Consider the following 24,325-nt stretch of genomic DNA (forward strand, 5'->3'; position numbering starts at 1 on the left):
CAGCTCTCCTGGCTTTCAAAGGTGTCTCCTTACTTGTGGACAGACCCAGACTGATTTTTTCTTTGAGTCAATGGCTTGTGATATGGGGAGGGGAACTACCTTTGACCCATGGCTAAAACAGTCATTATTTTAAATGTTTCTAGCAGCTATGTTTTCTTTTCATGTTTATCCTAGAGTAGACAGAGGGGGCACATTGGATCTTAAAGCCACACACTAGAGTCAAGTGTGTAGGGTCACAACACCACAGGTTTATAATGGTTTTAACAACTGTTTGGGCCCAGGACACATTATATATACACCATTTTCAAAGGGATATACCCTGTTTAGTGTAGATCTGGCCAAGCTCGCCCCTCTGTGTCTAGAGTAAAAATGGAAAAAACAAAACAAAACCGTAATTGCTTGACAGTTTTAAATGACTGTTTTTGGGCCTTAGATTGTGACTATTGTGGCAGCAGTGACAGATACAACTTGGAAGGCACCGTGGATAAACTTAACCTGATTGATAGAGCTGTTGTGAGGATAAAGGGAGGTGGGAAGGGGGAGAGAGCGAGCAATACATTCTACCCTTTTAGACCTGGGAGGAAGATGGACTATAAATATAATAAACAAACAAGCGTCCTTAAACGCATAGGATTGGATGGAACATAAAACCAAAGAACTCTTTGCAGAGCACCATTTTTTGCGACACGTTCAAGAGAAAGGATGGCACAGATTACATTTCCCAAATTGATAGGAATGGTAGTCAAACTCAGCTGGAGGGCGCCAGGTTGGAGAAGGCTGACCAACCTACACCCTGGAAGGTGCGTTTGTGTGAGGGGGAAAGAGAGCGGCGGTCGAGGCAACCCAAACGTGTGCAACGCGCACACGTGAGGGAGAAAGAGGTCTCGCCCCTGTTCTGGAAGGAGCCAAGCGCTCTGCGGCGGCTGCCACCGCCCCCTTCCCGTCAGTCCTTCGCCTCTCTCTCTCTGCCTCTCCCCTCCCTTCTCCTCCTCCTCCTGCGGCGGGCAGGACGCCTGCGCCTGGCGCTGCCTGGGGAGGGGGATGGTGGCGGTGGCGGTGGCGGAGGCGGCGCATCCCGGGCGCAAGGGAGCTGCTGAGGCGAACATGAGCGGCGAGCGCTGAGAGTCTCCGCCTCGCCGGCTTCGCTCGCGCGCGCGCTGCGGGCAAGACAAAGAGCCAGCCAGCGTGCGAGCGGCGGCCGCCTCCGTATTGTTGCCGCCAGCGCCATGGGGGAGAGGCTCCGAAGCCCAGCGGGCGTCTCTGCAGCCGCGGCGGCGGCGGCAACGACGGCGGCTGCCCCCACCTGCTCGCTGCACAACGGGCTGTTGCACAACGGCTTTCACCCGCTGCCCAGCAATGGAGAAGCGCCTCGCCCGCTGCTCTTCCGTCAGGACCTGCCTCTGCCCAGCCATGGGTCGCCGACGAAGAAATGCCGGACGCGCCGGAGGATGGACTCGGGCAAGAAAAACAGGCCACGTAAGTGAGGAACGAGGAGGTCCGCCTTGGGCTGCGCGTTGCGTTTGGGTTTTGAGCACGCGCGCGCGCGCGCAGGCATGCAAAGGGCCTTGTACGGCGGCATCGCGCGATGCGGCTCAGGTCAGGCGAGGCTGTTCGCCTTCGCCTTCCAGGGGTCTGGCAGCCAACGCCGCGTCCCCATTCCTCGGGCGCCTCTTCAAGGTGTTGGGAGGGGAACGGCGGCGGAGGAATGAGGTGGCGGCGCCTGCTCACGTGCGCGTTGGCAGAGGTGGTAAAGCACCTTTACGCGATGAAATCCGGGGCTTGAACAGCAACGGCTTCACTATTTAGCTGGATGCAGATTAATTAATATTATTTGGGGGGGTTGTTTTGTTTTTGTTTTTAAAAAGGCAATAGGAAATGAAGAGAAAGGTCTCTAGTGATTCCTCCAGCAGTATATGCCTTTCCTACGTTGAAGGATCTGATCCTTCCATCCCGTATTACTCCCAAGGAGCTGCTCTAATGATGTGTGCAGCAACCTCTTTGCTTCACCGCACAACAATCAGTTGATTAAATACCATCTCGGGCCAGCCAATAAGGGAGACTTCCTGGGTAACACACCCACTGATACCACGTAGGCTGGCCCCACGGTTGGCCAATCAGGAGGCTGGGAGGGAGTGGGTTTGTCTTGGTTTCTACATCGCTGGCTGCAGAACGCTAAAATGAGAGATTTCTCAATTTATAGTCTGCATAAATGTGACCTTGCAAGTACACATAACCAGTTGCCGGGATGTAAAAGTCACACTGACTCGGATTGACACCCTCAAGGAAATCTGCTCCTGTTCCCTTTAATAACTCAAAATGAAGCTTATAATTGATGAAAAACGGTGTAAGTAAATCATATTGATGTCTAAATGAAGGCTAGTGTTAAACTTGCCAGTAATGCGCTTTTCTCTCTTTCTCTGATTAAATGTAGGGAAATCTCTTAGGAAATGAGGAAGAGTTTGATCAGTCAGCATGGTTAATCTTCAGCTGGGTAACATGTGAATGATACTGCCTTTGGGTAGGAGATTGTACTTGATAATCAACAGGATCTCTTCCAACCCTCTGATTCTGTGAAATCCAATTTCTTTTTCCACTTATATTGCAAAGATTAATCTGAAGTCTCTCAAAAAGGTCTAGCTGATCAGTACATGTCTTGGATTCCTGCACATCTATTGAGCTACAGTGTAGATTATAATTACACTGCACTTCTTATTGTGTTTTAAGGAAGGTAAACCACCTTTCTGGACAATTTGATGAGCTGGAAAATGTTCACTCATATCCTAATTGAAAACAAATACTTGGTGTGTGTTTTTATGGGATCATTATGTATGTGAACACTATGCATAATGAGGCAAAACTGGTGTGAGAGTTGGCTCCTTATACTGAAGAGTTTACAACCTAAAGTTGGATAAGAGCGGGATAAAATAAATTAAAGTGTATACCAAGGCTGAACACATTGAAATTACACATCCACTTAGAAGTGCCTCAGGAAATCGTTACATTCACCACAAGTACATTGGATCTGAGAGACTTGGGTCTTCCACGCATGGATTTATTTATTATGGCTGAAAACTTAAATATAGAAACTGCATCTGTTCTAAAGATGAGTGCTTTGTCATTAGCTGTGGTGATGTCATCACAAAGCCCCTAATTTCATTAGGGGCTTTGTGATGAAGAATGACTTTTGCAAATGTACAGCCCAATTGAACTCAGTGCACCTTTTTAACATAATACAACATTTTTGGAATTGTATAACATGATTCTATGGTCCTAAGCATGTTTACTTAGATGTAAACCCTTTAACTCAGTGGATCTTAACACTAGCATTGTACTCTGAATCTACCTTAAAATAATTATTTAACAAATAAAGAAATGGCAGAATTCTCAAATGTGTTAATTCTGAAGCAGGTAGAATAAAACAGTTTGCAAGATTGCATGTGGTCAGTCAGGTGCCAGCATGCTTCCCCGCCTCCTTTTTCTGGAATTTATGGGTATGTTTTGGTAGCATTCTTTTGTATTCTTTCAGTTACCTAGTAGAAATAAAAACAGGATGGATATGAGCTGTTATATTATCTAGAAGACTATCCTGTCTGTAGCTTTACAAGGGCTGTCCTAACAGCACCTTTCTTTTCATTGAAATACTGAAGGTATAACTATCTCTTGCATGTAGGTTCTAGATACAGTCTTCAAACCTGGTTTAAGTAAATAAAGGTGAAAGAACACTTTCCAATTCCAGTTTCCACAATTGCAGATGGTGTCATGTTTATAAGGAAAATAGCAAGAGACAACATTCTATTTTGTCTTCACTGAATGTGAAAATATAAGGCCAGTACATCTTTGCTTATCACATTAATCCCAGACTTGCATAGAATGTCAAAAGGTTTAAAGTAATTATTTGCATTACAAAGAATTGTTTAAGATCTCTGCAGTTTCACACTGTTCTTTAGTATAAGAGAAACTGTGGATTTACATTCCCTTTTTCTAAAGAGAACAGTAAGGGAAGAAATGATGTAGAAGAGATTATAAAATCCTTTAAACTGGAATTCATTGGGTCGAGCTGGAATAACTTTTGGGTAACTTTCAACTGAGTAATGAAATAAAATAAGAAGTTTGCACTGAACAAATCTGAGTAGAACACAACAATGAATAATCCGGTCTTTCTGGTTTGATGTAGTTATTCAGAGGCCAACGCTGAAGGTGCTTCTTAGCTATGTATGTTAAAGGGTACATTGCAAATTGCATGAACTAATTTGTGTGAAGGCAGCTTGTTCTTGAAAGGTCCTGATAATGCAAGCCTTGAAGTCCAAGCTGTACTTCTTTGATCACTAATCCCTTGCATGACACAAAAGCAGTTGTTAAACTTCTCATGTCAAGGGAAAAAGTACTCCCAGTTATAATGCCAAACCAATATATACATGAAATTTAGTTCTGATTTTGTTTGGTAGCAACCATGTAACAGCATGATAAGACACTGGAAATCCAGAATTGGGGAGGAAGAAGGCTATCTGAAGTAATTCCAGTTCAGGCTGATTTGCACTGAAGTGCCAAAACTGAAATTGCAGTGATGATCTAGTGCTGGAGCGGTCCAGTGAAAGCCTATGGCCAGCATCCATTCTGGGAGCTGATTGTGTCTGATCTGCCTAACCTACCTGTGGTTCTGAGTTGCCCTGTCCTGCAGATCCATGGAAAGTAGTCTGTTGTGAATTCTGTAGGGCCAAGCATGTAATGTTATATTGCTGTAGTTAGTATATTTTTCTCCCCCCTCGCACAATTATAATTATTATTATTAATTTATATAGCACCATCAATGTACATGGTGCTGTACAGATTACACAGTAAATAGCAAGACCCTGCCGCATAGGCTTACAATCTAATAAAGTTGTAGTAAACAATAAGGAGGGAAAGAGAATGCAAACAGGCACAGGGAAGTGTAAACAGGCACCGGGTAGGGTGAAGCTGACAGTATAGGGTCAGAACAAACTCAATATTTAAAAGCTATAGGGAAAAGAAAAGTTTTAGCTGAGTTTTAAAAGCAGTGATTGAGTTTGTAGTTCTCAAGTGTTCTGGAAGAGCGTTCCAGGCGTAAGGGGCAGCAGAAGAAAAAGGACGAAGCCGAGTAAGGGAAGTAGAGGCCCTTGGGCAGGCGAGAAGCATGGCATCAGAGGAGCGGAGAGCACGAGCGGGGCAATAGTGTGAGATGAGAGAGGAGAGATAGGCAGGAGCTAGACCGTGAAAAGCTTTGAAGGACAACAGGAGAAGTTTATATTGGATTCTGGAGTGAATTGGAAGCCAATGAAGAGATTTCAGAAGTGGAGTGACATGGTCAGAGCAGCGGGCCAGGAAGATGATCTTGGCGGCAGGGCTTGAACTTCTTGAAAGTTCATTTTTATTGAATTGGCCACTTCAGCAGCTGGGTGCTAAACCATATGTGCTCCCCTTGCATGCACAATTTATATAAGGGAATACCACAAAGTGCCTTAGGGGGGAAATATAAAGAAAGACAGATTCAAGTCCAGTGTTATGGATAAGTGCAGGCATGGCCAGATTTTTAAGCATTCAATTTGGCCATGCCTGCTCAAGTGTAGTGATGGGCCTGAATCTGTATTTTTCTATCTCCTGCTGCTGCTGGCACTTTGTGGAGTGACAGCATGTGACTGCTTATTTTGCTGTGTGAACCTTGCCCATCAAAACAAACTCCTCTTTTTAAAGTTTATGTGGAAATTGGCTGGAAGCTATCACAGGTTACTAGGTATTGAGCCTTCAGCAGATGTACTGGCTTTATCTAAGTGAACAGTAGTTTGTGCTGTTTCAGTTTTGTATATTCCTTTTTATGTCCAAGGAATATAACTAAGATTGGTATTGTTAGTCAAATACCATTTTCTGTGTCTTTTTCCCTTCCTTTTCTCTCCCCCCACCCCACCCCACCCCAGCTGAAACACTATAAATAGTTTTTTTCCATCCCAAAAATTGTCTAGATATTCTGCATCACTGTGGAGAGCAGAATTGTTGGTAAGGCTTCCCAGTGCTCTAAAGTAATTTCAAGGGGCCGGTGATTATCTATAAATCCCTAAAAGGCCTAGGCCCAATGTACCTAAAAGACTGTCTGCATCCTGTCTGTTTCAACAAGGCATTTAAAGTAACCAAGAAAGTTTGCTGAAATGTACTATTTATGTGCCAGATCTAGTCCACAGCCTTTCCTTCAACCTTGAGATTTCCTTCCCTGGAGACTTGACTAAAACCAGGGATGGGGAGGAGAATGGGGGTAGGGGAATTATTGGCATATTGTTGCCTGTCTCAAGTTCTTGGGATGGGGCAGACTATAAAAGAATCTAACAATTACTCATCCTAAGAAGTGCTTTGTTAACAGAGTCAAGCTGGATAATACTGGGCATTTCTGTATCCTGTATGAAGTGATCTAGGGTTGATTCTCGTGTGCATGTGCATCAGGTGGTGACTTCTAATAGACATCACAGTCAGAGCTATCATAAAACTGTAGACCCAATTTTGTTCAATAGTTGGTTCTCACACTCTGTTGCAAGTCACCAAATGTTGAGATAACAAGTGAAATACATGTGAACCAGCTTTAATAGTCATTGAATTATGGAGTAGTATCCTAAGCACATGTTAAGCAAATGGACACATTAGGACTGTAGAGGAAAGCTTTGTCATCCCTTAGAAGCATGTTCTCCTTATGAGGGATGGCTTCTTACATTTCTGACTTTTTTCAGTTTAGGCTGTGTGGTGGATCATCTGCAGCTGCCCTGGAGGTGTTGTGCTGCAATAATTAATGACCTGTTATGCTGCAATAATTAATGACTATCTTTTAAGTAATGTAATATGCAGTAATCTTTTAAGCAATGTAATATGCAGCCATGGGGTTGAGGGTTCTGTATCATGTTCATATCTAACAAATGTATAAATACACAATCATGTTGTTCTCTGTTGCCCTCTTGACACTATGGTGATCCAATGCTAAAACTGACTTCACAGAGTCGTCCACCAAAACAGAATAAGTTTGCACCTTATACACAATGACCTGGTTCATGTAATACACAGCCCACTATTTAAGCCAAGGTCGGCTGTGGTGTGTGCGGACAGTCTTTTTGAATATTCAGCACCCAGCCGCAGCTTGTTGTGTTGTGCAAACTCAGGGACCATGACTTATGTGACTGTTAAACAACCCTATGGTTCCTGGGTTCTCTGGGTATTAAATAAGCAAATTCCATCTTGCACTTGCCACAGCCCAATGTGGCTTAAACAACCTAGAGTGGGCTGTTCTGATCATGTGAACTGGTGTAATATCTCCCCCTGGAAGGCCATGCTAGTTAATTGGAGAATTACCAGTTCTTCACTTTATACCCACAACCACTAAAGTCAATTAGAATCCCCAACCTGGTGTTTATTTTTTCCTATAAATCAAGAAGAAAAGTATATATTAAAACACTCACAGTTGTAATGTTTTACAGTTTTGGACAATCAGTTGGATGTGTCCAGTTTAAAATGCAGTTGGAAACTGTGTTAAAGGTACTCCCACATTATCCATAAATGAACTTTCCCCTAGATTGTTCAGCTGTTAGCATCCATCAAGTTAAGTGACCCTTGTAATCTTTCAATTACCTTCTGTTTGCTTAGACCTAGTTCTCATTGAGGTTGCAAATTTGTATCTGCGTTATACCACTTTAGATGGCATGTGGGGCTCATATGACTGTTTTGTTGTTAATAAAGAAGAAATCCCCTGCATGTAGAAAAGTAGATGTCTGAGACAGTGTGCCTACCCTAGCCTTGACCCTGACAGACCTACTTTCTATTAATAGGTGTGGTTGTTGTTTTTTCTTCACTTTGAGGGGGTATTGTCATAACATATACCCAGCCCTCCCTCCAGCAATCTTGAATATTATAATTCAGACTGAAGTTTACCACCTCAATGACAGTTAAGCCATACTTTATTTTTCAACTGTTAAGAGTGCCTTGGTTTGATTTCCCATTATATCATAAATTGATGCTGGGCACAGTACTTCTACAACATTGCATAGTTTAAAGCTATTGACTATTTAAAAGCAATAAATAGTATACTGGTTTTAACTTGATTAATGGTTTAATTAATCTGTGTATATTTATTGTTTTATATTGTATGATTCTATCTGTACACTGCCCTGAGATCTTAGTGATATAGGGCGGTATACAAATGTTTTAAATAAATAAATAAATAATATTTTAAAATTTCATCTGTTGGTATCTTAACCTATGAGGTGTCTTATGACTAATGTTACTGCATCCTGTTTTAATACTGTAGTACCTAGAACATCTCATTGCAATGACTATGGATGATGTGGTTGAGCTTTTTTATTGTATTTTATATTATGGTTTTATACTGTTGTTTTATATTATGAATGGTTTTAATTTTTGTGAACCGCCCAGAGAGCTCCGGCTATTGGGCAGTATAGAAATGTAATAAATAAATAAATAAATAAATGTGATAAGTTTAGCTAATATAAAATATTCACTGATTTCTTTAGATTTTTTTTAAAAGACCGGTGTACACAGCTAAAGTTTTAATTGGATTTGTTAATAATGGAGCCACAATTTTTTCATGAGAAGTTACAAAGACTGAGAAAATTCTTCCTAGGTCCTAAAAGCTGCACAGTTTTAAAGGCAGCTGCCCTCTGTCTTAATCCTAATGGATAGATACTTCCTAAAAACAACACACACACCCCAAGAGAACTAAGGGTGCAGTCCATGCATGTTTAGATGATTTAAAAAAAGCCTTACAACTTGCAGCATTCCCAAGCTTGCCAGCTTAGGTTGCTTAGGATTCTGTGTTGAAAGCCACAACCTGTGGCTTGTGAGGTTTATAGCTATGCAATAAACATGAGCCAATGTGTTAGTATGGGACTTGGATGCTTGGGTTGTGATTTCTGTTCAGCCATGGAGTACACTGGGTGGCCTTTGGCATCATGGTTTCTTAGCCTAGCCTAGCCTCAGTGTTGTGACGAGAACCACATTCCTCCCTGATCTGGGAGAAGGAGGAAAATGGGGATACAAGGAAGCCATTATTTAGGCTTGAAATGAGTATATGAGCTTAATGCCCCTTTTTATATATGAAGGATGGGAACGTTATAAATCTATTTTTGATTTCTAAACCCAAATGGGCTTAGAACCAAAATATCTGAAGACGCACTTCTCTCTGCATCAGCCTGACTGCATCCTAAGAGGCATCCTAAGTGAAGACCCAGAAAAATAGAAACAAAGCACACACACACACACACCCGGACTTTTTTTGTACTTGGGGGTGGGGGGGGAAATGGACATTTGTTTTTGGGTGTTTTTTTGTGTGTTTTCCCCCCTGGGCCTTCGCATCTTTAGGGGACATATACATGGTGCATTATGTGACATCAAGGGAGAGAGCCTGCTCCATTATTATTTATGTTTTATTTGCAACTTTACTACATGAAAAACCTGTGTGCTACTTTGTCTGGCACTATATTTCATAAAATTTATTAAATCTCTGTTGGCTGAATAGATTCTTCAGAGGCTCTTTTTTCCAAGGAATTTATTGGCTTCTGGTCCTAAGTTGCTGTTCATCTGCAGTCTTTAATGTATTTATCCGATGTGAACTCTGCAAAACTAGTGTCTGCATCTGTAGGGGGAAGAATTAAAGCATTTATTGCTGAACAATCAGTAGATCCATGGTTGTTGCAGTTTTTAAAAGCACTATACTGTGCACTATCTTTGTGAGAAGATCCTGTACTGCCAAGGAGATAATACTACTTTTTATACAGCTCTGAAGTATGATTCATAGACCAATTAAAACAGGGATGTTATCTGGAGGTGAACATAAATCCAAATAGATGAGTGTACTGAGTTCCCTAGAAAACTGTCATCAAACAAAATATGTTGATCTTTAAAGCATTCTTTATAACCCTGCTGGCTTCAGTGTTCATATCCGAATAAGTGGAGGAAAACTCCTTGCTTAGCACTAGGTCAGGATGAGCTAGCTTGTCGTAATCAAATGTGGCGATGGGTAGATGTGGTGCATGCTAATACACAGCATGAACCAATTAACATAACTGCAATACCATCCACCAGTTTCTTGTTTGTGTACCATAATTTCTCTGCTGCCCTCATGTGGATTTTAAAGCTTGCGTGCCCTTGGTAGGTCAATCATATGATTTCCTCTCCACAGTTCAAATTCCTTTGTGTTGGATTAATGGCTGCAAGTAGTGTAGTACTTAACACAACACTTTCAAAGGGACCAGCATTTGTTTATGTTCTTATCAGCATGTAAACCATGAATCCTCAGTGAAAACAAACTCGTGTAAAGGAGTATCTGACTAAACCCTCAGGATCACTTAGGGTGGTTTTTTAAACAAATGTGGCAAGAATGGAAGCATAAGTCACTTGTGCTTCCTGTCCTTGCACTTCCCAAAGGAAATACATGCACATTTCAATTGGTGGGTTTTTTTCTTTGGGGAGAATGTACATCTTGCCACATCTCTTCCTTTGCAGGGATAAGAGGACGTGTAAGACACTTAAATGTTAAATCTGCATGGTGTATGCTTGATGTCATGTCACTCTAACCAATGGCTATGATCCAGAGAGTCCCTGCTCTGTCTCCACAAGCTGTGGCTTCTAATGCGAAGGTTAAATGGGCGTAGCTGGGTAGTTGTTGTTTACTTTGAGCTCTCAGGCACACACACACACACACACACACACACACACACACACACACACGTGTACTTTGCTTCTCCTCTCACATCTCTCAACCAACAGAAAATGTGTTTTGAAAATCCTGATTTTAAAATTAAATATACAGGAATGGTGGAAAAATACTGATTTGTAGACATAGATATTTCCATCCTTCTACATTGTGGCTATAGATTTCTACAGGTTAGAGCAGGCTTCCCCAATGTGATGTCCTTTACATGTTTTGGACTACAACTCCCAGCATCCTTGGGGCTGAGAGGAGTTGAAGTCCAAAAAACTGGAGGGCAGCAGGTTGGGGAAAGCTAGGTTAGAGTATAGCTCCAAGTTTCCACATGTTTTGTTGTCTCTAGTAGATTAGATGCAACTAATTTACTCTGGCTCCACATTTTCTTTTTGGTGAATTAAGGCTCCCAGAAGAACTCTTTCTGTATAGTGCAAGTGAGTCTTGTTGAATTTTGAAGTACTGAAATTTGCCACCCGCAAATAATTAGGCAGATGTGGCGATCCAGGAATGTGAATTTGCATCTTTCCCCATAAAGGCATGTAATTAGAGTTCTCTGTAGCTTAAAAACCAGGATTTGTGTAAGTCTGTAATGGGATTAGTGCTATGAGCTTCAATGTGCTGTAGCAGAATATGATGTGAGCTACTTGGCTTTCTCAGTGTTTAATTTGAATATCCTAAAATGTTACGTTGTTGATACTGGACTCAAGTTTTTCAGCATTTTATTTAAAATATAAGATGCAAACTACTTTACTTAATGGCTACTGTTATACATGACCTTCTAGGTCGTTGCTTTTCAGAGCTCAACACAAGAAACACATCTATACTTGTGGCATTTTCCTGTGGCTTGTAGGTTATTCTTTATTTATAGCAGGCAAATTTTGACATGTACTAAATAAAAAAATAAAATAAAAAACTGTATTTTTATATTTTTTCAGAAATAGCAACGTTAACCAAACAGCATACATTTTCATATGTGCGAACAGGATAGTAGTTCTGTGTAAATATTGTAGAACCTAAAATATTTTGAACTGCCTGGTCAACCAAATTACCTTGTCATAGCTGCAACCAGATAAGTATCTGAGAGAGAGAGAGGCTATGAGGCATCATTGTTTAGCTGGTCAGTACAGGTACTTTCTGGTTGGAAACAAGTTATGCATGGCCTTTTGGTGGAGGATCTTTGTGGTGTTAGTTGATTTAGTCTTACCATGTTCGATATGCATAGTATGAAGGATTTTGGAGAAGGCAATCAAAATTCTAAGGTATTTTGAATTATTATGGTGATAAATCAAGTCCCTGTATATTGCCTCTTTTCATGGGGACAGACAAGATAATTCAGTATTTGAAATGTAATATTGGAAATTGTAGTGTTCCATTAGTGAATTTCTGTTGAAAATCGGTGGCAAATTCCTTGGCTGGGGCAGAATTGCATAGAGCGCCAGCTTTGACAGAAATGTGACCCATGGAAAGCTTCCGTGGGGGTGAAAATGCCCCCTGGATCTCCTGAAGGTGTTCACCCCTGTTTTAAAGCTTGGGAAACATTGTGCAATAAATGGTAAGTTTTTGCCGGCTTGGCTTACCTTTCATGAAAGTTTGTTATCTTCTGATGACCAAATCCATCCGGCAAGTGTATTTTTGAACTATGATTTTGTGTTGCAAAAGGTGTGCAGAACAGGGAAGACTTTTGTGGAAATTTCCAAGGAGTTTAGAAAGTCTCCTGTTTACTTCTTTAGCTGGGTTGGAAAAGGCAGCAGTTTGTTAGAAATTAGAGACACAAGGGCTTATCTTTTCAGTTGTGAGAGTAGGACAGGTATGGAAGCAACCAAACCTTTCAAGAAAACCAGTGTCCATGTGCATGTACAAGTGCCAATTCAGTACATTTGCCTCAAGGACATACTGTTCTGCATCTCTTAAGGGAAGAAATAATCTTCCATATCAAACTAACGCTTGTATAAAATGGACCTCAAGATGCTATGGAAGTTTGAATGAACAACTTTCTATCCTCAGGTCATCATTGTAAACAAGGTCAACGTTGTAAGCAAGAAGGGAGAACTCTTATATAGCAATATAAGGTTTTGTAAAAGACTGAAGAAAAAATATTCAATCAATCTGCAATCTTCTGCACCAGAAGTCAGCAACTTGTGGCTCACCAGATATTTTGGCCTACAACTCCTGTCAGCCCTCACCATTGGCTATGCTGGGTAAGGCAATAGGAGTTGTAGGGCAAAACATCTGGAGAGCCACAAGTTGCCCACCCCTGCTCTGTGCACTTACATAAGTCTAAGCCCCATTAAACTCAATGGGGTGTACCTCTGAGTGAATATTCATATGATCTGGCTGTTACTCTTAAGCTATTTTAACTACTTTTAAACATTTAAACTATTACTCCTATTCACTCTATTAGCAAGTACTTAAATATTGGTTTCTCTTCTAAACTACCAAAAGAGCACAATGAAAATTTAAAATTGGAATCCTTGGAATTTCCAGAAGGTGATTAGCCTGAATGACGGTTAACTTTTGAAAATTATAACAGTACCCAGTTCACACCCAAGCACCTATTTACCACACTATTCCTACATTGTTTATATATCTTTCTACAATTGGAAACAGATGTGAAGACCTGGGGAACCACCACCCCCAGAAGAAATTGGGGAAACCACAGAAATAATTGGGGAAAATCCATTTGGAAGTTGGGGGGGGAGTGGAGTTCTTTTCTTCATTTTTCTGGGTTCCCCCCATCCTTTCCCATCTCTATCCTTGGACTTTGCCAGGAAATATAATATAGATCCAGATGAAATTCATTATTGTTGTGAAGTGCTTCATGAAAAATATTCTGGTGTCTTATTTTAGCTTCACAACAATTTTCTAAATAGATTAAGCCAAGAAATGATGGCTTGCCCAAGGCCAGAGCCAGAAGATCATAGGATGCTGGGTTGTGTGGATCAAATAGCTTGGCTACAATCAGACCCTGTTCAGACAACACACTAAGCCACGGTGCTTAAGCATTTTGAGCTAAACCTTATGGCTTAGTGTGTTGTGTGAACCATGACAGCATGTCATGTGAACTATTCCTAATCATGGTGGCTACAAAACCAGTTTAAACATACTCACTAACCATTTGCTGCAAAAGGGTTTGTGGGGTAACCATAGGGTGATCATATGAAAAGGAGGACAGAGCTCCTTTATCTTTAACAGTTGTATTGAAAAGGAAATTTCAGCAGGTATCATTTGTATATATGGGGAACCTGGTGAAATTTCCTCCATCACAACAGTTAAAGCTGCAGGTGCCCTGCCCTCTTTTAAATCTGGTCACTCTAGTATAGAACCTGGAATTTCACCAGGTTCCCCATATATACAAATTACACCTGCTGAAATTTCTTTTTCAATACAACTGTTAAAGATACAGGAGCCCTGTCCTCCTTTTCAAATGGTCACCCTAGGTAACCATGGCTTAGTGTGTTATCCAAACAGGCCCTCAGATTTTTACATTTGTCTTTCTGCCAGATTTCTTCAGCCTTGTAGTTTTGCCTTGTTTACGTACAATAATCGGTTTAGGTTTGTAGCCTGTCCATTTGGAAGTCTCAGGGAGGTTATTGTACTCGGGTTTTTTTAAAAAAAAAATCTACCATAACAACAACCTAAAAAAATGAAATTTGTAAATTTCAATTCTCTTCTCCCCTGCCCCCAATTTCTGTTTGGTTGGCCAAAGAAAGAATATTTGTTACACTCTTTCCATGAAATTGTCCCCAAACATTGTTCACAAGAGAAGAAGAATGATCTTTCTACCATTACTGCTTTGCTATTCAGGGCTGACTATGGGGAAAACCTGTTTCAGAGAAGCTCCCAGGGACGGCATTCCTGTGGAGGGTGGAACTGAAGGCAAAGGTAGCGTAGCCAAAGGCAAAAAGAATGGGGCAAATACAAAAATACCAGCATATTGTACCTTAAAGTTCCTACTACCAATAACTATGCCTTAGCAGAGGCATTTCAGCCTTTTGGAATGCAGGAAAAAACTGCACAAAAGCTGGGTACTTAGCAAATCATAAAATAGAAGAGTTGGAGCGGGCCTATAAGTCCAACCCCTGCTCAGTGCAGGAATCCACCTCAAAGCATACCTGACAGATGGTTGTCCAGCTGCATCTTGAATGCCTCTATGAATGCCTCTAATGTGGGAAAGCCCACCACCTCCCTAGGTAACTGGTTCCATTAGGGTGACCATATGAAAAGGAGGACAGGGTTCCTGTATCTTTATTGAAAAGGGAATTTCAGCAGGTGTCATTTGTATATATGGAGAACCTGGTGAAATTTCCTCTTCATCACAACAGTTAAAGCTGCAGGTGCCCTGCCCTCTTTTAAATTTGGTCACAGTATACAGTAGCTGCAGTATAGCTCCTGCAGCTTTAACTGTTGTGATGAAGAGGAAATTTCACCAGGTTCTCCATATACTGTTGTTTTTTGATGGTTTTAAATTTTGTATATTTTTAATGTTTACTGTTTTTAACTTTTGTAAACTGCCCAGAGAGCTTTGGCTATGGGGCGGTATATAAATGTAATAAATAAATAAGTAAATATATACAAATGACACCTGCTGAAATTCCCTTTTTAGTACAACTGTTAAAGATACAGGAACCCTGTCCTCCTTTTCATATGGTCACCCTAGTTCCATTGTCGTACTACTCTAACAGTCAGGAAGTTTTTCCTGATGAGCCTATGCGGCAGGGTCCTGCTATTTACTGTGTAATCTGTACAGCACCATGTACATTAATGGTGCTATATAAATAAATAATAATAATAATGATGATAAATGATTAGGTGACAGATGAAAGGGACATGGCCATATGGGGAACCTAGGAATGCCGCATTTAGCCAACCCCAGCCTGATGTTCCCAACCCCTGTGCCGCCCCACTCCTCGCACGGAAGCCAGCTTTCCCGTTTCAGAGCTTGATGCATTGCCACAGGTGTACCACAATGATGGTTCTTATGCCCCAGTGCATCTAGCTTCTGCTTATCAGTGTGGCTGCTGCCTGCAGCGTACAACTCTGGCATAACCATGCTGCATATGGAACCTGGATTAGTGGTAAGAACCTTTTTAACAGTGCATTCCTCAGTATAAATCCCACTGCACTCAATGGGACTTATTCCCAGGTGAGTGTGCATAAGATTGCAGCCTAAATGTTATATGTGCCATGTGGAGCATGAGTTTGGATCTATGACTCCTGGTAGCCTCGATGTGGGAACTGAATTGTTCAAATTAATCCTTGCTTTTAGTGTTATTCTGAAGTGAATAAGTTGCTTATTTCAATAGCTATCCATAAGTAACACAAAGAATAAATTATGTCAACAGACAACAGCATTTTTCCATTTGATAAGAGTTTAACATTTATTTATTTATTGCATTTTTATACTGCCCAATAGCTGAAGCTCCCTGAGCGGTTCACAAAAATTAAAACCATTCAAAGTATAAAACAAACAGTATAAAAACATGATATAAAATACAATATTGCCATGTGTTTCCTTGTTAAATTTGGGGGGAATCCGCACGTCGTTCTCAGGGCGCTTCCATCCGCCTTCTTCTGCCGAGCTCTCCTCGCTGGCCGGCGAGGAAGGAGTTGGGTGCCGGCGCTGGCAAGGACGCTTCTTCCTCGTCTCTTTTACAAGCAAGTTTTCGGGGTGCACTGGGGGCGGATGGAAGCGCCCTGAGAACGACGTGCGGATTCCCCCTTGGAGCAACTGGTCTGGGTGGGCATGTTCCTCTTCATCCCTGCATCAGTTGTTTCAGTGCCAAAAATAGAAGCAGAGTAGCTATTTTGGGAGCATTTTTCAAGGGAGGCCTACAAGGAAAGAGATGACCAGGAAGTGACGTTGGTTTCCTCCTTTTTCTTTTAATCTTGACTCATTCCATTCAGTGGATTCTAAGAATTAAAATGTGATAACATACTGTTGACTTGCTTTGTGATGATGACTGTGATCAAGAATTGTTCAAGACTTGAGGAGATCTTTGTAATAAGTAATTTTACATTTGTGCATTGTTCCTTTGAGTGAGAGCAAGGCTTAAACACGGCGTGGGCAGACATTTTCCTGGGTACTAGTATTCCTTGGTATTCTTGAAAGTTGAATTTTGGGTGGGCTACATTCCAAAACACAGTTAACAGCTTGCTTTCTTACATAACAGAATATGTGTTGTGTTTACCATTAAGGTGATAATTATTTTGTGATGATGACTGTGGAAGCTGCTGTTGGAAATGGTCTGGGGGCAAGGAGATGCTTTCATCTTTCTCATGAAAAACTTACATGCTGGGCCTGTATTTATTTATTTATTTATTTATTTATTTATTGACTTACTCGTATTTAGTGTCATCAGTTTATAGGGCAGTATACAGAGGAATATTAATCAAAAGAATCAAGGATATTAACAGTCTACATTTTGGCAGTGAAGATAGTAGAGAAAAGAGAAGCAAGAGTTGAACCTAATCGAAGCTTGCTGCTATAGTTCTTGGAAATATGGGAAAGGATGAGTGATGGGTTTATAAAATGGAGCCATAGGAACCTAGCCGGCTGCCTTATAGAGAGTCAGACCATTGGTCCTCTCCTTATACAGAGTCAAACCATTGGTCCATCTAGCCCAGTACTGTCGACACTGACTGGCAGCGGCTTTCCAGGGTTCCAGGCAGGAGTTTTTCCAGTCCTACCTGGAGATAGCAAAGATTGAACCTGGGATTTTCTGAAGGCAAAGCATGTACATGTGCTCTCCCTCTGAGTTCCAGCCTTTCCACAATGGAGGGCAGGATATCAAGCAGCCAGAAGAGTCTATGTACAAATATGCATGTTACAGGCCCAAATAGGATTTAGTTTTTTTAAAAAAGAAGAAAAAAAGAGAAAAAGAAGGCTCACCTGTGTTGATCTTGCCATTAAGAGTTATTAAAAAATGTGCATTGTATTTTGTTTTGCTATTTATTGAATATATTCCCAAAAGGACCTTTTAAACTTGTTGGAAACCTTTCCCTGTTGAAATTTCTTTGGCTTCCGCTATCGCATTCCGAAATGGCACCCTAACCCTAGGCCATTTAAAAAGCCAAAAACCATCACCAGAGATTTGGGCTTTCTTCTGGGAGATGAGCAGCACTTTCAAATGAGCAACGTTGGTGACCAATTCTTCTAATGTTATGGGCTTTGTTGCCATTGAATGCCATTTTCAGAAATGTTCTGTGTATGCCTCTAGTAATCCACGTTTCTCTGTTCTTATTCCCCACCCTTCCCCTAGCATTCCCATGGTTTGGCATGGATATTGGTGGGACGCTTGTTAAACTGGTCTACTTTGAACCAAAAGACATTACAGCCGAAGAGGAACAGGAGGAAGTGGAAAACCTGAAAAGCATTAGGAAGTACTTGACTTCCAATACAGCCTATGGTAAAACTGGAATTCGAGATGTCCACCTCGAACTGAAAAACTTGACTATGTGTGGGCGTAAAGGGAACCTTCATTTCATCCGTTTTCCAAGCTGTGCTATGCACAGGTTCATACAGATGGGTAGTGAAAAGAACTTCTCAAGCTTGCATACCACACTTTGTGCCACAGGAGGCGGAGCGTACAAGTTTGAGGAAGACTTTCGAATGGTATGTTGGACTTCCACACCGTCTTGGTTAAGAGTCCCGTCCCCCCTGTGGTAGTGCTGCCCAATCAAATATAGAAGAGTGTTTGTGTCAGTCAAGCCTATAACTTCATTGCCTATTTTTGTCACTTCAGACCATTTTTTCAGCTCAACAGTGCAACCCTTATATATGTAAACCCTCTAGGTTCAATGCATCTTGCTCAGGTAACCGTGTATAGGATTGGAACCTAAATAATTGTTAACTTGAGATGGGTTGTCTGCAGAAGCCTGTCCTTTATTGTGAACAAGACGGCCAGTGTTTGTTTTATCATGTTAACAGATGTGTCATGCTGATTCCCCCCCCTTACCACATCTATTTATTATGTAATTAGAATATTTTTTGGCTCACTCCGTCATTCTGTGAAGGCTTGAGATGAAGAACAATAAAAATACAAAGATTAATATATTTATATTTTTAAAAACCCTAAAACATATTTTAAAACTGGGAATTAATGATAAAAACAGAGAGCAGTATGAACTAGTAAAAGCTTGGTGGAGCAATATCGTCTTTACCAGCTGTCCAAAGGACACTAAGGAGGAGGCTAGCTTAAGCTCCCTGGGGAGGGCATTCCACAACTAGGGCGCGCTACACTACTTGCGAAATATATTGGTATTAAGACTGAACACGAGGCATGCATGTCTTCTACCAACCAAGCCATGCATCCACAAGTGAAGTATTGCAGACTTCCAACAAGGCAAGACCCTGTTTTTGCAGTCCAAGAGAATGAAGCAAAAATGGGTTGGTTGGGTTTTTGTTTGTTTTGAGTTTGGTGGGTCACAAGTTGTGTGCGCCCTTGGTCCAGATACCCTCAGTGGGCCCCCTCCCTCAGTGAGTCTGCCATAAGAACATAAGTGCCATACTGGATCAGACGGCGGGTCCATCTAGTCCAGCACTCTGTTCACACAGGGGCCAAGCAGCTGTCAAGGAGGGACCAATACAGCCTTCTCACCACTATTGTCACCAGCTGCTGTTGCTCCTCATCTTCTTTCTCAGCATTGCTGCCACTTGCTTGCTTGATAGGCAGAGAGGCAGGGGCATCTACAGCTTCTCATCACGGCCACCATTGTATGGGCCAGACCGAGAGGCAGTTGAACCAGCAGGTTGCAGTGATGAGGAGAAGGAGCAACTCGGGTGGGCTCTTGTCATTGGGACCCTGCTGGGGTGTGGCCTTCTGCAGATGCTCAGCCAAGCCTACCCTTGACACCAGCCCTGATGAACAGTAGTGGTGGGTGGGTTTAAATGGAAGAACATGGGCTGCCTTCAGCCATTTCCCCTCACACGATTAACAGTCACATGAGGGGAAGAATAAGGCCACGCCTACTAGCCCCATCATCCATATGTTGGGGCCATGTCTGCAGAGAGGAAGCTTCCTGAATGTGCATTGGCTCTTCTCCCCATGATGTGGAACGCTGAACAATTGGAGTTCCAGATCACCAGGAGAACCTGTGTGTGTTTGGTAGATATCCCATATGCAGGTAGGCTCCCAATGTGTGGACATGTGGACAGGGCTGTCAGGGACTCAGGCACAGAGTCAGTCATTGCATGAGGGGGAGACGTCTGAACAGGGCTTTTGACAGGCTGTTGTTTATGCTGTTGATTGTCAAGTCTTAACATTAATCGCAAATGAATGTGTTTTAAGGAAATCTGGAAAAACTGGCTGCGTGGGTGAGTGGGATGAATAAGAGCTGTGAACTGGTTTTCTGAGTCATTTCAAGAAGTAATGTACTCCTACTTCACTTTCCTCCAAACATGCCCGCTTCCCCAGGTGATCGATATTTGTAGAATAGTAGACTTGGCATTTAACTGAACGATTTAAAAAAAATACTGCTGGACCGATAGAATGTATATTTTAAGTCTTCATTTCTCTTTTGTTTCTCTTAAATAGCTATCTTGTATTCTGTGTTATCAAACAGGCATATGAAAATATCATATTGAAAGCTTAGGTGTTTTCTAAAGCAGGGCTGAGCAATTTGTGGCCCTCCAGATATTTTGGCCTATAACACCGATCATCCCTCATCGTTGACTATGCTGGCTAGCGATGATGGAGGTTGTAGGCCAAAATATCTGTAGGACCACAAGTTGCCCAGCCCTGTTCTAAATAGTAGCAAGAGTTACAGACCCTTTAATGCTATAGAACCTTCCTTTCTGAGTGTTTCTGAAATTTTGCTTGCAGACTGGAAGATCCCTAAAAGCTAAAGGCCTGAGAAACCTTCATGCTCAAGCCTCTGTAATTTTCTTTGTGCCTACTTAGTGTAAGGATGGGGTACCTGTTGTTCTTCAGTTATGTTAGACTACCACCCCCATATTCTGTGACCCTTGGCCATGTTGGCTGAGGCTGATGGGAATTGGAGTCCAACAACATTTGAGGGCCACAGGTTCCCCACCCTGATTTAGTGTGACACCAGCTGTTCCCAGGAGCTTAGCAATTGCTTATGGGCTACTTTAGTTTATTCTAAAGTATGAGAGAAGAGGGGAGGTTGTTTAAAAGAAGAAGTTTCAGTAAAAATTCAAGAATTCTGTGCCTTTCCTTTAGCATTCCAACAGCTTATAATTTTCAATATATTTATTGTGTTGGCTGTTGGCCTGAGGCAAAAGGTGAGGCAAGATAGGTAAAGTGATACCTTCTTACTGTATTTCTTTGTGTGGGTGAGCATGCCACTGGGGATTATGTAACACATGCACACACATTGTTTTGCAAGTTGCTGCATCTTATGCTAAAAGAGGCAGAAGCTGTTCCAAATTAAGAGGTGTTCATAGAAGCCTTTGTTTGTTTTGAATGGTATCACTTAAAAAAGAAAGAAAACCCAAACCTACCCTTTTTCATTATATGCAAACAGTTGATGTTCTATACTACAGCAATGGATTTCACTCTGTGTACATAGTTCATTGGTGGTAACTAATGGATCACTCCAGTGTAGGCATGGCAATGGAGTGGTTTCACTACTGTAACTGAAGCAGTTAATATTTCCAGTCTTGTGATGCAGTGCAGTTTCCACTGTGCACTCTTCATTCATTATACAAAAGTCAATTACATTGCCTGTGTTTGCTGTAGAGAGTGAAGAAGGGGAGGACACAGGAGTCTGAAAACAAAGCAATTTGTGGCTCTTGGTTTTGTGTAACTCAGTTTAAATTATATAGGGTGGTGTTTGAAAACTTGCATTTGTAACATTCATGTAGATATAGATGATGGAACATACAGTTCCATTCATGTAGATATAGATGATGATAAGAGCATTAGCAAGTTTTTCAATTCCACCCGATGGGAAGAATTAATTATATTTGGAAAGTTTGCTTAATCCTGTGAAAGTATTTACTTTGTTCTTAACCTCTTATTCTCTTGGACAGGAACAAATTGTCCCAAGGCGATATTCAAGTCCTAGATCATACCTAGAGCTTTCACTTCAACTACAAAGTGTTGCCAGCAGTATACATGTTGGCTGTAGTTCTCAACTGCTCCAAAACAAAAACTGTCCTGCAGGGCTCTGCCATTTAGTTGGATTCTGGCTTTGTAACTGCACTTTAAAGTTGGAGAACTGAAAACGGTTTGAGGGTGACATTGCTTCCCATAGTGTGTGTGTGTGTACATACATTCACACTCAAACATTCGTTTTGTTCCACCTTTGACTCTGGAAAAACAGTTTATGCAGGTTTTATGAAACAGTAGAAAAATCTATTTGACCAGAGGTAAAAGTGAAATGTGTGTAGTTGTGATCCATCTTTCAAAATACCATCAACTCTCTGAGAAACCTATAGCAGCGAGATCTCTCCAAGGAGAGAAAAGACCCTGGTCCAAACCTCAAATGCATAACACACTTTGACCTGGTGGTTGTGCTTGTTGTCAGACAGATGGACAATCTGCTTGACTTGAAACTTCCTGTGCAAATAGTTCTTTATTATTCTAGCGATGACCCATTGGCCAACTCAAACAGTACAAAGTACTTCAGCAGAACCTTTTGACTCATGCATTAGTTTTTATGCAGTATCAATGTGTGTTCATTTATTAACTTCTTTTCCAGATCGCTGACCTTCAGCTTCATAAGCTAGATGAGTTGGACTGCTTGATCCAGGGTTTGCTCTATGTGGATTCTGTTGGTTTCAACGGCCAGCCGGAGTGCTATTATTTTGAAAATCCCGCAGATCCTGAACGATGTCAGAAAAAGCCTTACTGCCTTGATAATCCTTTCCCTATGCTGCTAGTTAATATAGGCTCTGGGGTCAGCATCTTAGCAGTGTATTCCAAGGACAACTACAAGAGAGTTACGGGGACCAGGTGAATATACTTACGTCTCAAAAATAACTTGTTTTGCTGGAATACAATGTCAACCCTTCTAGATCAAAGATTCTGAATCTTTATTACAGCAGGCCTCTTAAAGTCAGATAAGAGCTGAAGTCAGTGTCTGACCTCCTGAAGCATACATGAGTTTGGGAAAAATGGCCCCTGAGTTGGGTAATTGGGGCCAAAAGACACCATGGCTGAGCTGTATTTTAAACCCAGGTTCATCCCTAGGACTATCCATTGGAGTGCACTGTCTATTGTGCATGAATCTTAGAGGGAGGCAAAATAGCAAATTGCTTCATTTAAATGCCCAGGATTCAGTCGACACAGTTGAGTAGAATGTTCTTTGAGATCTTTGACAAAAAAAATCCAAAGTGTAGTGATAATCAACAACTCATTGTCTTGCCTTATTTTCAAACTCAATAAGGTACTTTTAAGACACACAAATCCTTTAGGCTTTGACAATAATCTACTGCCTATATAAGCTAAGTAGGTGTCTTCTTAAGCAAATGAAAAATGTAACCTTTCAATAAGGTTTTTTATTATATTAGAAGGAAAGGAATCCAGTGCTTAGGGACTGTCTGAGCAATTTGATTTTAAGTAGCCTTTCTTACAGGCTTTTAAAAGGTTTGAAATGTATGAGTAGTTATCAGCATTTAAGGTAATCTTCAAAGAAGAAATTCCTGAAGACACTGTATTTTATTATTATTTATTTAAAACATTTCTATCCCTCCCTATATCATGGAATCAGTTACCTAGGGAGGTTGTGGGCTCTCCCACACTAGAGGCATTGAAGAGTCAGCTGGACTACCATCTGTCAGGGATGCTTTACGGTGGATTCCTGCATTGAGCAGGGGGTTGGACTCGATGGCCTTGTAGGCTCCTTCCAACTCTGCTATTCTATGATTAAGATCTCAGGGCTGTGTAGTCTTGCCTCTCTTTCTTAAACCACTACATTTAGCACTTCCTCTTTGTATGTATTTCTCTGGAGAAAGGTGTTTGCAAAGTAATAAAGAAAAATGCATCTGAGCATGCACAGACCGATTTCACATGTAACTTTAAACCATGGTTTAGTGTTATAGGAATGAGCAGCAATGAGCCTTTGGATTATCCCTACCATCCAGAGGGCAGAGGGCACGGGGGAGAACTCTGGTTAGTTTAAACTAGCCAGGATCAAACTGCCGTGTATGGTCCTGGTTTGTTAACCATACTTTAAATTGCATTTTGAATAAAACAACAGACTTTGGTTACTCTAAAACAAGAACTGGATGCTTCCAATCTCCTCTTTGTGGCTGCTCTGGAGGAAGAGAGGAGAGAACATGTAACCCTGAGGCTCGCTGTGGCTTGTTTGCATAACACTAACCTATGGTTTAATGCTATGTCTTAAACAGGCCTGAGTGTTTTTTTCCTCACCACAGAGCAACTGCAGCCTGTCCCCATAGTCTTAGAATTAAGGAACAGGGCTTCCTTCCAGAAAATAAAAACAGGATGTCCACACAAGCTTTGAGCTTCTTTTTAGAAATTATGCACATAATTCTGATGCTGCAATCCAGATTTAGGTGGGGGAAATACTTAAAAGCTTAAATGTAATAGTACTTGCGTACCATTGCCAAATCCTATACTGGTGCTCTCTGCCTGACTACTTGCGCACTTTCACCAGTATTCATAAATCGTAGTCAATTATAAAGCTGAC

General features: G+C 41.4%; 1 protein-coding gene across 1 annotated transcript in view; it reads left to right on the forward strand.

The window, feature by feature from the left end:
• The first annotated feature begins 2,199 nt into the window (after nt 1-2,199).
• The window catches only part of PANK1 (pantothenate kinase 1), a 35,353-nt gene continuing 13,227 nt past the window's right edge, over nt 2,200-24,325 (forward strand). The window contains exons 1-3 of the mRNA XM_063132908.1: nt 2,200-2,344; nt 17,968-18,320; nt 22,373-22,626. Of these exons, the coding sequence (XP_062988978.1) occupies nt 2,317-2,344; nt 17,968-18,320; nt 22,373-22,626 (635 nt within the window). The 5' untranslated portion in view covers nt 2,200-2,316. The remainder of the gene's footprint in view (nt 2,345-17,967; nt 18,321-22,372; nt 22,627-24,325) is intronic.

The sequence above is a fragment of the Elgaria multicarinata genome, chromosome 8 (assembly GCF_023053635.1).
Source record: "Elgaria multicarinata webbii isolate HBS135686 ecotype San Diego chromosome 8, rElgMul1.1.pri, whole genome shotgun sequence".
NCBI classification, from domain to species: Eukaryota; Metazoa; Chordata; class Lepidosauria; order Squamata; family Anguidae; genus Elgaria; species Elgaria multicarinata.